A 14,619-nucleotide genomic window follows, 5' to 3' on the forward strand; every position below is an offset into this window, starting at 1 on the left:
TTTCGGCTAAAAACGCCTTAATATACATGGTTGTTTTTTTCGGCTAAAAACACCTTACTATACGTGGTCGTTTTTTTGGGCTAAAAACGCCTTACTATACATGGTCGTTTTTTTGGGCTAAAAATGCCTTACTATACATGGTCGGTTTTTTTTCGGCCAAAAATGCCTTACTATATACATGGTCGTTTTTTGGGGGCTAAAAATGCCTTACTATACGTGGTCATTTTTTTGGCGCTAAAAATGCCTTCCTATACATGGTCGTTTTTTTCGGCCAAAAATTCCTTACTATACATGGTCGTTTTTTTCGGCTAAAAACGCCTTAATATCCATGGTCGTTTTTTTCTTGTCTAAAAACGGATTACTACACATGGTTGGGTTTTTTTCGGCGAAAAACGCCTTACTAGATACATGGTTGTTTTCTTTTCCGTCTAAAAACGCCTTACTATACATGGTCGTTTTTTTTCGGCTAAAAACGCCTTACTTATACATGGTCTTTTTTTGGTCGAAAAACGACCTAATATACATTTCCCTGGATGGATTTTGTTTGATTCCTTTGTGATTTTTGCGGTCCTCTGGCCCACTTTATACCTGTGGACGAAGGATTACGGGCTCTAATCCCTCGTTGTATCCGATGACCGGCAGGCCAAGGCCAAGGACTTGACTCCGAGGCCAAGGCCGAGGGCCAAGGACCTCCCTTCGGCCCTCGAGGCCAAGGACCGGCTCGAGGAACACATCACTGATAGTCAGGCTAACAAATTGTATCAGTGACGCAAGTTTAAGTCACTCGTTTCGGCGGCCCGGTGAGCGACTGGTTAGAGCGTCGGCCTCACAGTGCAGAGGTACTGGGTTTGATTCCGAGTTTGCATGTTCTCCTCGTGCCTGCGTGTGTTTTCTCCGGGTACTCTGGTTTCCTCCTACATTTCCAAAAAAAACATGCATTGCAGGTTAATGTACCGCGCCTACTGCCCAGACAGCTGGAATAGGCTCCAGCATGCCCCGTGACCCATTAGAGTCTAAAGGGTCGCGGATACGTTTAGAGGATAAGGGGGTCAGAAAATGGATGGAAGGTACTTGTTTGAAATGAATAGCTGTTTTAATGAAACCTCTGGTTCTGATATGGCAACATGTGCCGCAGTAGAGCAGCTTCAAAGCAGAAGCTGGTGATTTAGACATACAAGGAAGAAAATGACTTCCAAAACAATCATTGACAAATGGATTTATACAAATTCATTTCACATTTCTGCCAAATAGTGAAAAAAAATACATTAGTCAAAACTGCTGCTCGACGAATAGCGATTAAGAATCCTAAACTGGATGCGGCCGGTCAATGCTTCAGTCAGGACTCTCGGTGAGCATTCTGTTAAAGCAGAGGAATGCGGGCTGCTCCGCCAGGTTCTGGATGCTGTAGGCGTGGCCTGTTGGAGCAGAGCAAGAGAGAAGAGAGGATGAAAGAATCATCTAACTTGGGCTGGCAGAAATAGCCCTAGTTTGAAACCCTAACCCTAGTATCATACTCCAATTTGAAATCGTAACCCTAATTTAAAACCCGACTTTGGAACCCTAACCCTAGTTAGGAATCTCACTTTAAAACTCTAGCCCTAGTTTGAAACCCTACTTAGAAACCCTAACCCAAATATGAAACATAGCATGTTTGCATGCATATTTGCACTGAGGATTGAGAGAAAGAAATTTCATCTGTGCTGCATGTCATATGTAAGCGTATTTGACAATAAAGATGACCTTGACCGTGACACCCTATTCAGAGTTTGAAACCCTACTTTGACACTCTAATTTGTGAAACCCTACTTTGAAACCTTAATCCTAGTTTGAAACCTTACTTTGAAACCCAAGCCCTCGTTTGAAACCTTAGACCTACTTTGAAACCCTCTCCCGAGTTTGAAACCCTACTCCGAGCTTGAAACCCTAAACCCGATCTTGAAACACTAGTTTGAAGCCCTAACCCTAGTTTAAAACCCTAAATTGAAAACCATACCTTACTTTGAAACCATAACCCCAATTTGAAACCCTACTTTGAGGCCATTACCAAGTTTGCGACACTTAAAGCCATCTCTGATTAAAATTTGCTGTTGACCAGTTGTAATCACTTGTCCAGTCCTGAATAAAAGTAACAAAAGTGACAGTTCTTACCACAAGGCACCATGAAGGAATTGCCCGCATGCACACAAGACTCGACACAGTCTACGTTGACCCTGACGGAGCTCGTTAGCAGAAAAAAAACCTTCAGCACCAACAAAAAATTAAAATATTATTTTTTATTCATATATTTTCCAATATTTGGAGAGGAAAAAAAAACCATTCTGACCATGGTGGCGCTGTGGTCCACCCAAAGAGGTTTCTTCATGAAGGAGCCAAGCAGCATCTTCCCGTGAGAGAAGTTCCAACAATGCAAGTCCTCCACGATGCCCATGGTGCCGTTTTTGTGGAAGTACCAATCAAACTGGTCGGGGGAAACGGCCGAGTCTGCAGGGATCGGTTGACAAAAACACGTGCGTTTGGTCAACAAATAAAGACAACATTAAAAAAAAAAGAAAAAAAAAAGCCTTTGCATTCCTACTTCTATGATTCTCTCCTGTGAGTGTGGTGGGGAACAGAAGTTGGAGCCACTCGCTCAGATCGTTCCTGTCCCTGGCCGGCAGGGTGCACGGCTTGAGAGGAGGAGCGCACATGTCGCAAACCGTCAGCTCAGTGGGGGGGCGTCTGGTCGACGGATGGTCTGGAATGAAGAGTTGCCAGTTAACTAAACGCCAGATTGTTGGTACCTGTCTGCTGCTGAAATAAGCTCGATAGAGCACTTACTACACATAACACCTTCCTTTTCTACATCAAGTAAAAATACGGCATATAAAACAAAGACGGGTACAACAATGAATGAATAACATGAAAACAGTAAACACCCCCCCACAAAAAAACCGAAATTATTATTATTATTGTTATCAATGGATTGGATTGAAAAAATAAAATAAATAAAATAAAATAAAATAAAGTGTTTGAATATAATGATGATGATGCTTGATGAATTTCTAAATTGGTGAATTCAAAAGTGAAATTTCTCACTCCAAAATGCTGAAACGGAGAAAATGGAAAGAATCGGAATTCAAGTACGTGCATGATGCTGGACAATTTCTTCTGGTTTTCATGTCTTGTCATAGTAAAAGTGGGTCTGTTTTACTGCCCATTCTCCTCCCTCCTCTCCAGCTAAGGGATGCGGGGCTAGGTGACGATGAGCGAATTGGTGATGTTGCGGAAAGGATTCGGCATCGATGGACTGGGGCAGGTCCTGAGGTGAACCACTTCCACGGAGGCGTTTGCCCGCATCGCATTCATTTATGAAATGGATTCTCATTCTGTTGAAACTAACACTGAACAACGTCACTTCATGTGACCAACATTGCCCACTCACATCCATTCGTGATCCCTTCTTGAGGTTGAAAAGAAATCATTATTTTTTAATTCCTTGAATGGAAATGGACTTACCTGCATCATGATGCGGTTCTAGTTCAATCATGGACACCGGTCCGCTTCGTAATCTGCGCCCCCCGTTCCCCGAAAAACAAAAACATGAACACAGGAGACAAAAATCCCACCAATGATCATATGCTCCGTCGTCTCCTTACATTTCCCGTTTAGGACAGGAACCGTCCTGTAGGCTGTCCCGCCTTCCTTCCACAGTGAAAGTTCCCTGGCTGTTGGCAGTCGCGCAGTCGGGAGTGTAGGCGCCTCCGTCGTTGGGTGAGGGCCGGGTGGAGAAAACCTTGGCAGGGGTTTTCACTCTCTCCGTCTGCTCTTCGTCCCGCGTCGTTCGACTGGGCGGCAAAACGACCGCCTGCCAAGGCGATTTTGCCGAAGGTCTGCTTTGTTTGGCTTTTGTTTTCATGCCAAGTTTGGACTTCTTGTGACTCGGAAGCCCCGCCTCCGCGTTCTCTGGTGTGGCCGTGACCTTCCACCATTCACCGGGCAGTCTGCTTCGCCGTTTCTCCGGCAGCTGCTCGAGAGATGCCGTGGTACTCGGCGGGATGGGCTTGCCGGACACTTTTTTCTGGTACATTCGCCGGAATACTCGATGCTCTGTAAAACACAAGTATGTTGCCATTTGAGTCGCTGGCTATCACTGGTAATGAGCTCTGCTCTTCTTTTTTGAGGGGACGTCAAAGCAGGGCACAATACAGGTGAGTGATGCACAGAGGAGCGAGGGAGAAAGACGAAAGATGCACAGCGAACACGGATGTCTTTTTTTGAGCTGTTAACGTGTATTGTCACCCCCGACCTCCAAAAAAAAAAAAGTGCCAGCAGCCATATTTCTGTTCTACAAATAGCTCACCTCTGATGGGACACTGTGACTAATTAATACAACCAGAACAAAGTCAACATTTATGAATTTCAATTTAACATGGTACACATTTCTTCTGTACCAAATATTCTACAACATCTTTAAAAATAAACTTGATTGAGTTCACATGCTGCTGTGATACCGCAATATTTTTTGCTCGCGATTATCATACCGAAAGAATTTCAAGTTTATGACTCAAAATGGGGCGGCCCGGTGGTCCAGTGGTTCGCGCGTCGACCTCACAGTGCAGAGGTACCGGGTTCAATTCCAGCTCCGGCCTCCCTGTGTGGAGTTTGCATGTTCTCCCCCGGGCCTGCGTGGGTTTTCTCCGGGTACTCCGGTTTCCTCCCACATTCCAAAAACATGCATGGCAGGCTGATTCATCACTCTAAATTGCTCCTCGGTGTGAGTGTGAGTGTGAGTGCAAATGGTTGTTTGTCTGTGTGTGCCCTGCGATTGGTTGGCAACTGGTTCAGGGTGTCCCTCGCCTACTGCCCGAAGACAGATGGGATCGGCTCCAGCACCCTTGTGAGGATAAAGCGGATTGGAAAATGAATGAATGAATGAATGACTCAAAATGAATTTGTCCAGTGTGAACGATTGTTTGTTTCTATGCGTCCTGCTGGTAACCTGTCCAAAGACGGCTGGGACAAGCTTCCATTGATGGCTTTTTGGGTGTGTATCGTACCTGAATGGTGGTTCTGGTGTTGTTGGATGAAGTCCAGAGGACTGGAAAGCTGAGGAGAAGAGTCCCGATCCGGGAATTGCTGTTGCTGCCGATCTTCTGTTTGTTCTGCTCCATCACCGCTTGGTTCACTGGGCGATCTTTTCCACAGGGCTCTTCTCGCCTTCGACTGAACCTTCTTGGACTTTTTCGCATCCTTCTTGATTGTGCTTTTGAGCAATCTCTTGGGCTTGGCCGGTAACGCAGACGCTTCATTGACCGGTTCTCCGCGGTTCGCTTTGGACTTCTTGACACAGTGCGCCTCGCCTCTCACCTCAGGTTGCGCCTCCGTTTGAGGGCAGCCGAGCCACCACTCTCCAGGCGGGTTTCTTTTCCTTTTGCCCAGCATCTGAAACTCCTCGGTGGGACTCCTGCCAGGAGAAGACTGATGATTTTGCTCAACTGTTCGGGCTGCCGAATCCTCAGCGGTGTCGGGTTGCTCCAAGTCGAAATCTGTGTGATGAAAGCTACCTTTGTGAAATTTAAAAAATAAGAATTGATGTGTAATGATGTGTATTAGTATTTTGTATCTAATAATCCAGCTGCGTCAACGTGGAACTGTCACACTTCAGTGGGTTATGTTGGGAAAAGACAAGCGATGGTATCTCGCCGTTGTGTTCTGGCAATTTACCGAGACGCCAGTGTGAAAGCGAGAAATGACGAGAAGATGATCTTACCGAAAGGAGAAGCCAGGTCGACATCTTCACACTCTTCATTGCTGCACTCCTGATGCTGCGTCTTCATCCCCTTCGCGCTCGAAGCCGGCCTGTTGGTCTTGGGATTTTCTCGGCCGCCTTTTGAAGACGTCTTCACCTTGGATGAAGGCTTGACGCTCTGGGCGTCTGTCAGGCTGCCGGCCGCCACTTTGGTTTGGTTGTCAGCCTTGTTGAGCGGACGCTGTGGGTTCTTTTTGTTGGGGGTATTGCGATACTTTGGCTCGTTCTTTTTTACTCTCGTGTTCTTTGGAGTTTTTTTCCGGGCCGTCTGCTCTTTGAGCAACTTCTTATTTGACGGCTCGTTCTGCTGCCAGCTGTCCGTCAACCCGCCTTTGTCACTGCTGGACTCTTTGCTTTTAAGCTGCTTACTAGTTGATTTCGTAGGAATGGAAACGCAAAAAGACACGTCATCCACGGTCAGGAAATCATCCTCTAAATCAGGAGGGGGAGTGGGCGCTTTAACCGGTGGCAGAGTCTTCCTGAAATGTCAAAAACAAGCATGGGAGATTTTATTTGTAGGGCTGGACGATGAATTGAAATGTAATTGTTATTTGAATTTTGGCTTGTCTCCATCTTGAAAATGTTTTAATTGAATAAAAAAGAAAAAGGTGCAGAATGGTGTGGTGCGTTGAAAAGTTCCCAAAATTGTGAAAGTAACCCGAATGCACCATGTGTAGCATGATGTGATTCTGCTGTCCCTGAGCCGGAGCCTGGAATCGAATCCAGGACGTCTGCACTGTGAGGCGGACGAGCACTACTAATCAGTTAAGTACCGCGCCACCCATTTTGAAACCATTTACTTTGATAACTTTACTTGGCTAGTTGATCAACTAAAATCTCACATGGGGACAGTTCATTCATTCATTTTCCGATCCGCTTAATCCTCACAAGGGTCACCCCCCCGCGACCCTTGTGGGGATTAAACTGAGCCAATCCCAGCCGTCTTTGGGCAGTAGGCGGGGGACACCCTGAACCAGTTGCCAGCCAATTGCTCACAGAGACGAACAACCATCCGCGCCCACACTCACACCTAGGGACAATTTAGAATGTTCAAGCAGCCTGCCTTGCATTTTTTGGAATGTGGGAGGAAACCGGAGTACTCGGAGAAAACCCACGCAGGCCCGGGGAGAACATGCAAACTCCACACAGGGAGGCCGGAGCTGGAATTGAACCCGGTACCTCTGCACTGTGAGGTCGATGCGCTAACCACTGGACCACCGGGCCGCCTATAGGGACAGTTAGTTGCCTTTTTTTTGTTTGCCTTAATAAATTAAACTGGCATTGAGAAACTGCATTAGTATTTCCTTGGGTAATCGGTGTGATATTAAAATTGGTTTGATGAACTGAAACCTTTGTATGTGATAAATATGCAAAGAATGCAGAAATCATGAAGGCGGCAAATACTATTTCACAGCACTATACAAGGTCACTTTGTACTTGACAAAAAGAATAGAGTGTTCAACGCAGGGATGAATGGGCAGGGGCTATGTTCATAGTTTTGAGTCGTTGAGTTTTAGTGGTTGAATATTTATACAATTTATTAATCGTGATTTCAATTTCAATGAAAATCATCGCGATTATACATTTTCCCATCAATCATCAATCCATCAAGATACTAATATTGCAAGCAGAAGCCAAACACAAACTCCCTTGTCAATCGGTTCTTACTTATCAGTGGCTGGTTTAATCGTTGCGGCATCTTTCTCTTCTTGACAGTCAGAGACGATCGGTGACACCATCTTGTCTTTGTTATTGGTCTTCGTCTGTGCCGAATTCCGACCCATGCTCTCGTCAAGTGGGCTGGAAGTCTTCACAGGTTCTTGGAAAGGAACGTCTGAATGGTCTGAAACAAAGTTGCATTGTAAAACAAAATGCCGAGTGTGCTTCGGAAGTGTGCACGTCACTTACCGATGTTTAGAGCAGCACTTGGCAAGCGTGTCGCTGGATGTAACGGTTCGTTGGAAGACTAAAGATAGAAATGGAAAGGTTGAGTTTAGGCTAGGCCTGAACGATGTGGCCTTAAAATAGAGTGTGGAGTTCTTTCCACAAACATTTGATTTGAATGATTTTTAACAATTGGTTCGAGAAAACATATATGAGCCGGGACTTGTTGTATTTCCCCTGCAACCAACAAGCATGTGATTTTTCTGAGCATTCACTTGCATCAACTTATACACATAAATAAGAGAAATTAATATTTTAGAGACATCTTCAAATATTTAAAAATAATGTCCCTTTTTTCCCCAAAACACGTCGATAAATCCTTTATAAAGTCACAATTTCATAAAATAAGGCATCAAACTGCATGTCTGGGCTATGTTTTAAAAACATCTTCACCTCGTATGAAGGCGTGACGCTCTGGTTGTCTGGTTGTCTGCCGGTCGACGCTTTGGGTTGATCGTCAGCCTTGTTGCGCGGACGCTGTGGATTGTTTTTGTTGAGAGTCATGCGATGCTTGGCCTCGTTCTTTTTTTCTCTCATGTTCTTTGGAGTTTTCTGGAGGGTCATCTGCTCTTTGAGTAGCTTCTTACTCGGCGCGTCCATCTCCCGGCCATTGCCACCACTGCTGGACTCTTTGTTCTTATTCTGCTTATTGGTCGATTTAGTGGCAATGGAAAAGCAAAAAGGGACGTTGTCATCCACAATCAGGAAATCGTCCTCGAAATCAGGAGGGTGCGTGGGCGCTTTGACCGTTGTCAGGGATTTCCTGAAATTAAAAAAACAAGCGCGCGAGGTCTTATTATTTGTACTCTCAGCACGTTGGGGTATCTTTGTTAGGGTTTAAAAAATAAATAAGTAAATAAATAAATAAAGAGTTCCCAGGTGTTTTGATAAAATGCTTCACGTAAAGTGTCAAAATATCATGGATCAAGATATACAACGCACCACAATTTACAATTTCACCTTTTTTGAGCTTCACTGAAATCAGCATGTTACAGCTACCTACATCTACTGCAGGGTGCGACAACGCACAAACGCAAATTCTAAAATTAGAGATGAAAGTGGACTTTCCTGAAAATTCCGGAGGGGGAAAAAAAATATATATATATACACACACACACACACACACACACACACACACACACACACACACACACACACACACACACACAGTATATATGTATATAATTTTAACTGACTTACCAGGTTTGTGGACCTTTCTAATGTAGTCGGACAAAAAAATCTCCATTCAAATCATTTTCCTCAAGCCTCATGACCACTTGAACGTGTTCCTAATACTCGCGTCTATTGCACGTATGTCAGCTTGCCTGTCTACCTGTTTGAACATTGCGCTGGGGCCGTACCTGGCCGATCACGCATGAATTAGTTTCCACAAAACGCTATTCAAATACTCGACATTCAATGATTAATCTGCCTTTCGTGTGCACACATGCACCCTTTGTGGCTTCCGTTCTCTCCGAAATTTGCGAGATATGGCGAGGCCATGAGAATGCGAGTGGAGGGGTGTTACTGTTGTAGCGACACCACTCGAGCGAAGCGCACCTCAGCAGTCGATAGTCTGCTGCTCTCTGCTGTGCGTGCATCAGCGCGAACATGTCCGCACGAGCGCGTCTTTTGGCTTCAACCAATCAGCGCTGATGCAACCAACGTCACAGATCAAAGATGCTTTGATCCACGACAACAGCTAAGCTAGCCGAGACAACACGAAGTTGGACGGACATGCTTTTCTGCTAATAAGATAAGAAAACCATTATTAGTCTCGCAATGGAGAAATTCCCGATTCACAGCAGCAAAGTTATGAAAGGAAGAAGTAGAACAAAATATAGGAGCTGCTGGAAAGGCAGCCACTCACGCGGCGCCATTTTGAAGTCAAAATAACAAAAATAACACAACACAACACAACACATAGGACACAGACAGTCGTGCAATCTTCACCACTTTTCTGCATACACTTTGTTCTCTGAAGCAGTTATAGATGAAAGAGGAGAGGATCAAAGTGTCTTTTCACCAGTGGATCAGAGACGTCATGCTGAAAATGTGCACACGTCTGCTATAAGGTAAGTTTTGAAAGCAAACTCGAAGCTGTAGCGTCCATTGACGAAAAAGAGATTGGCTCACATCTCCTGTCCCATGTAAATCCACTTCAATTCCAAGCTGCTAATCTGTGTGTTTCCCTTTTTGTCCAAATATATATACAGGTATATACTGTATTTTTTTTTTTTACTACAACAACTGTCTTGTCCACGGCGTCTTTTATTCGTTCCACTGGAGTTTAGCAAGTGTCTTTATAAAGAGACGAAAATCTCTTTATTGCAACTAGTGTTAGTGCCTCAACATGGCTACGCTCGTGAAAGCAAAACAACGAACTCAAACGTGTGCTTGTTCAATGTTGTTAACGAATATCCAGATTAATTTTAGGCAATTTTTCCTCAATTTTCCAGAGGAAATTTCATGAAAATTTGAAAATCCGGAGGACTTTCATCTCTAGTTGATTCACTGATAAATGACTGAAAACAAATACCCGCCCACCATAATGACAACTTCGTCAAATCATTAAGTAGGCACCACCTATCAGAAACATAGCACTGTCTTCACTTTCCACATTAATATTTTTCATACTGTAGACATTGTTACTTGATGTTAACCCTTAAAAAATAAAAAAAATGAGATTTATATTATTTTCCAATGGGAAAGGTCAGTTCAACTCACACTTTGGTTTTGGACTGGTTGGAGTCTTGAACCTTCTGCAGGAATGCCCAAATGGGGGTTTTCGTGGAGGAATTTCTGGGAACGCTCTGGTGGTCCTTCTCAGCAGTGGTCACACTTGTCTCCTGTGTTGACTTGCTAATAACAACAAAAAATATCCAACTCAGATAAATAACTTTGCAGCACTAGCACCCACCTCGAGTGTAGCGAGCTGCTTGCTACACAAGAGAACCAAACTCTTATCCTGATGCTGACAGACTAACCACCCATGATGTCACTCACTAGCCCACTCCCCTTAAAACTCAACATCCTTTTTTTCTGATAACTACATTAAAATGTATTTGCAAGGACGAAATGTTGACATTTTTGTCAACGATTAAAAACGAGACGTAACTATCTGCCAGACACAAGATCCAATCAGAATTAGTTTTCTTAGCAAAGGCGAGAGTATTTGATCAGAGAACCAATCAGAAATGAAATAACTTATTTTGAATTGAGGAATCAAGGGTAACAATTTGTTCAACTATTGTTCAATTTACTGTAAAAAGAGGTTTTGTATAAAAAAAGTGCCTGCAATAGCTCAATGTTATTATTTATTAAATATGACAACTTTAATGTTGGTAGGCCTACTGATTTCAGCAAGAATTATGGAAGTAGAGGCACATGATTTGAGTTCGCAGGCTACATAAAATGATGTGGCAGGAAGAATCGGTTCTTACTTATCAGTGGCTGGCTGAATCGTTGCCGCATCTTTCTTTTCTTCACAGGCAGAGACGATCGGTGACAGCATCTTGCCTTTGTTGTTGGTCTTTGTCTGTGCCAAATTGCCACCCCTGCTCACCTCTAGTGGGCTGGAAGTCTTCACAGGTTCTTGGAAAGGAACGTCTGAATGGTCTGAAACAAAGTTGCATTGTGAAACAAAATGCCGAATATGCTTCAGAATTGTGCACATCTCTTACCGATATTTAGTACAGCAGGCGTGCATGTCACAGGATGTAATGGATCTTCTTTGGCAGACTAGATTCAAAAGGAAACATGTTTAGTTTAATGTTGGCCTGGGCGATATGACCTGAAAAAATCCGCCCCCCCACCAACTACTTCTAACAGCTAGTGAGCAGACGAGCATTTGTGCAGCAACTTGTTGCCAATTTTCTTTTGTCAGCAGCGGGACTATCCCTGTGACACTCCAAAACTCAAATCCTTCACAGACGAAGTCCTGCATGTTTTACTTGTACCTTTGCAGATTTTGCCTTTACATCCAGTGGTGTAGCACGTCCCACAGCCTGGATTTCCTCACTATCCGAGTCCGAGAGTTGGAGAAGTGACGGGAGTGCATAAATGGGAGAGTCTGTTAAGAACAAATGTATGCACAAATCTCAATGGTAAATAGTGATAGGTGGACCGATCTAAATGTTGCTAATACTGGGTTTTCTCTGGGTATCCCGGTTTCCTCCCACATTCCAAAAACATGCATGGTAGATTAATTGAACACTCTAAATTGTCCATAGGTGGGAATGGTTGTCTCCATATAACCATATAAGTTCAGGGTTATCCCGCTTGCTGCCCCATGGCAGCTGGGATAGGCTCCATCATGCCTGCGACCACCAGGCGTGTGTGTGTGTACTAATTGATTTAGTCAATTAAAGAAATATTTTGTAAAAAATCATATTAATTTAACATAAAAATTGTAATAATTGCTTCATTTGTTATAATTAAACTCATTAGATATTATACAATTTAAAATGGGATTTAAAGGGACAGTTCTATTAAAAGAATGACACTTGGCAAGACAACACAAGTCCTAATGTTGTAAGCTAAATTGATGGTGGGTTGGGGGGGGGGGGGGTTATGGTGATGAATACGAATACGGCACACGACAAGCAATATGTGAACTAAAAAACAAACAAACAAATTGAGAAAACTTACCCAGGTCATCAAACATCCTGTCGACGTCTCCCTTGGACACCGTGCCTCTCCATTCATCTTTCAGTGCGCTGTGCAGCAGATTTAGCACATTGAGTTGAAAGCATTAATAAAAAATGCGTAAATTGTATAAACTATCAAACATACCTCTTCATGCTGGTCTTATAGCAGAGCTTCCTCTTTGGTCTCCTCTGCAGACAGACAGACATGTATTGTACGTTATGTTATTACATACTATTACTATAACGTTACTTTCTCTTTTCAGGGGTTAAAGCAAGGAACACACAAGTCTGACATATACTCTATACGTTAACTCACTCACTTTATATCGATTGGCTGCTTCCTCCATTTCTTGGAGCCACTCTTAGTTAGAAACATTAACCAGCTAGCTACCAGTTATCTCGCGTTAAAAGGACGGCCTAGGAATTAGCACATACGTTTTATCGTCAGGCCATACAAATAACCTCAAGTAGAGGGGCTTGTTTTTTCTCTGTGAAGTTTTTTTTTTTCAAAGGGCGAAGCATAAAGACAGCGGTAGACGTTACGACAACAACACAAATGGCGCCATGCTGTTTTCAAAACAATACCGCGCAGGCGCGCATTTACTCAAAGGGTATTTTCGGCAGACAGGGTACGTTTTAGTTCATTGCTGACCCCTACTGGTTACGCAACGAACACCACGAAGAACAGAGTCAGAAGAGTGACCAACGCGCCTGCGTGGCGGCCATGTTGGCAGGGGCGTCGTTCTCTTCATGGACATTGAAATTTAGGCGTAATTTGCTCCTTTTTCAACGGATTTTGATGAGGTTTACATTTTGTCAGTACTAAAACGTGTGCTATCAACACAGAACACTTCTTCTTCTCCTTTCGGCTTGTCCCTTTTCAGGGGTTGCCACAGCGAGTCATTAATTTCCATCTTTCCCTGTTCTCTGCATCCTCTACTCTGACTCCAACTACCTGCATGTCTTCCCTCACGGCATCCATGAATCTCCTCTTTGGCCTTCCTCTCTGTCTCTGTCTCCTACCTGGTAGCTCCATCTCTAACATTCTCCTACCAATGTATCCACTGTCCCTCCTCTGTACATATCCAAACCATCCTCTCTAACTTTTTCTCCAAACTTTCCTGTCTGAGTTGTCCCTCTGATGACCTCATTTCTGATCCTGCCCATCCTTGTCACTCCTAAGTATCAACACAGAACACAAAACACAAAAATGTCCCCGCCACCACAAATTTAGTTACCTTGCCCTTGCACACATATATGGAATATTCTCACGTTTTTGACCCTACTCGCTGAGTGTCTCCTGAGTAATGCAGCTCAAAAGGGGTGTGTCGTATCGATGTTAGTATATAATATATAATAGTTACGGCTGATGGAGTCTATATTCTTGGTTACAGGAATTCCAGTGCTGGGACCTCCGTTGGAGGGTGGGATGGGGTGGGACTTTCATGGTCCTGTTCCGTTTGTCACCAATGGGTCGCATTGGAGGGCTTCTCCTCCAGCATTGCACCTGTTGGTCATCATGTCATTGTTTTTTTTCTGTTAAAAGGACTGCCACGCCGACCACTCGGGGCGGATTGTTGTGCTTCTGTCATGGGTTTTTGTTTGTGACTTTGGTTTTAGGGTTTTCAGGACTTTTTGTGGATTTAGTTTTTCCAGTGTCCCCCTGTAAGTGTTTTTGTTAATACACCCTGCTTCTTCTACCTCCCTGCTTTTTTTTGGTTCCTCTAGCATCGCACTACATGACAAAATACACACAGAAATGCAGCCATGCAGGGCTATGTTGGGACTCTCTGTCAGAGTAGTGCCTCCTAAAAATACTGAATTGTCTTAGGCTTTTTGTCATCTGAATTATGTGTTTATTTAGCAAAGTATAGTTTCTGAAAATAGACAACAAATGGCTGCATATACATATTCAAGTCTTACTAAAATCCAGTGATGATGTGCCTGTCGGTGGTTTTGAGGGCTACTGCAGTGTCTTGTTATTAGCAGAAGGGATCTTTTGCCAACAACTTGCAGAGTACCTTTAGTGCAGTGTTGGCAGTGGATCTTTAGCACTTGCTCTGCTAGGCTATGACGCCTGCTTCAACGTGCCAGGTCATGACTTGAACCCTCTCATGAAACAGACCTTGTCACTTTCCCACTCCCTAACACAGCCTCAGAATGAATTTCGACTTCATTTTAGAAGAAAAGAATGACATTGAACTCATCAAAGCTAAGAAACAAAACATCAGTGTCTCC

At 43.8% G+C, this 14,619-nt stretch overlaps 1 protein-coding gene across 2 annotated transcripts; it reads right to left on the bottom strand.

Annotated features, from left to right (window-relative positions):
* Window positions 1-1,071: 1,071 nt before the first annotated feature.
* On the bottom strand, window positions 1,072-12,947 carry LOC147203786 (uncharacterized). 2 transcript variants are annotated; one of them, XM_086114540.1, is made up of 18 exons: window positions 12,702-12,947; window positions 12,527-12,570; window positions 12,383-12,450; window positions 11,692-11,804; window positions 11,416-11,473; window positions 11,176-11,350; window positions 10,460-10,594; window positions 8,126-8,495; window positions 7,697-7,754; window positions 7,457-7,631; window positions 5,750-6,267; window positions 5,037-5,525; window positions 3,636-4,086; window positions 3,496-3,548; window positions 2,576-2,734; window positions 2,324-2,481; window positions 2,149-2,239; window positions 1,072-1,415 (listed from the first exon to the last, which is right to left on the bottom strand). In XM_086114540.1, exons 1-18 carry the CDS (start codon window positions 12,726-12,728, stop codon window positions 1,333-1,335), a joined length of 3,225 nt encoding a protein of 1,074 aa, XP_085970666.1. In that variant the 5' UTR covers window positions 12,729-12,947; the 3' UTR covers window positions 1,072-1,332. The 2 variants fall into 2 exon arrangements, with proteins under 2 accessions (XP_085970666.1, XP_085970664.1); XM_086114538.1 differs by having other exon boundaries at window positions 5,037-5,543.
* Window positions 12,948-14,619: the final 1,672 nt, after the last annotated feature.

The sequence above is a fragment of the Hippocampus guttulatus genome, chromosome 6 (genome assembly GCF_054856545.1).
Source record: "Hippocampus guttulatus isolate MCC_2025c chromosome 6, RoL_Hgut_1.0, whole genome shotgun sequence".
Lineage (NCBI taxonomy): Eukaryota > Metazoa > Chordata > Actinopteri > Syngnathiformes > Syngnathidae > Hippocampus > Hippocampus guttulatus.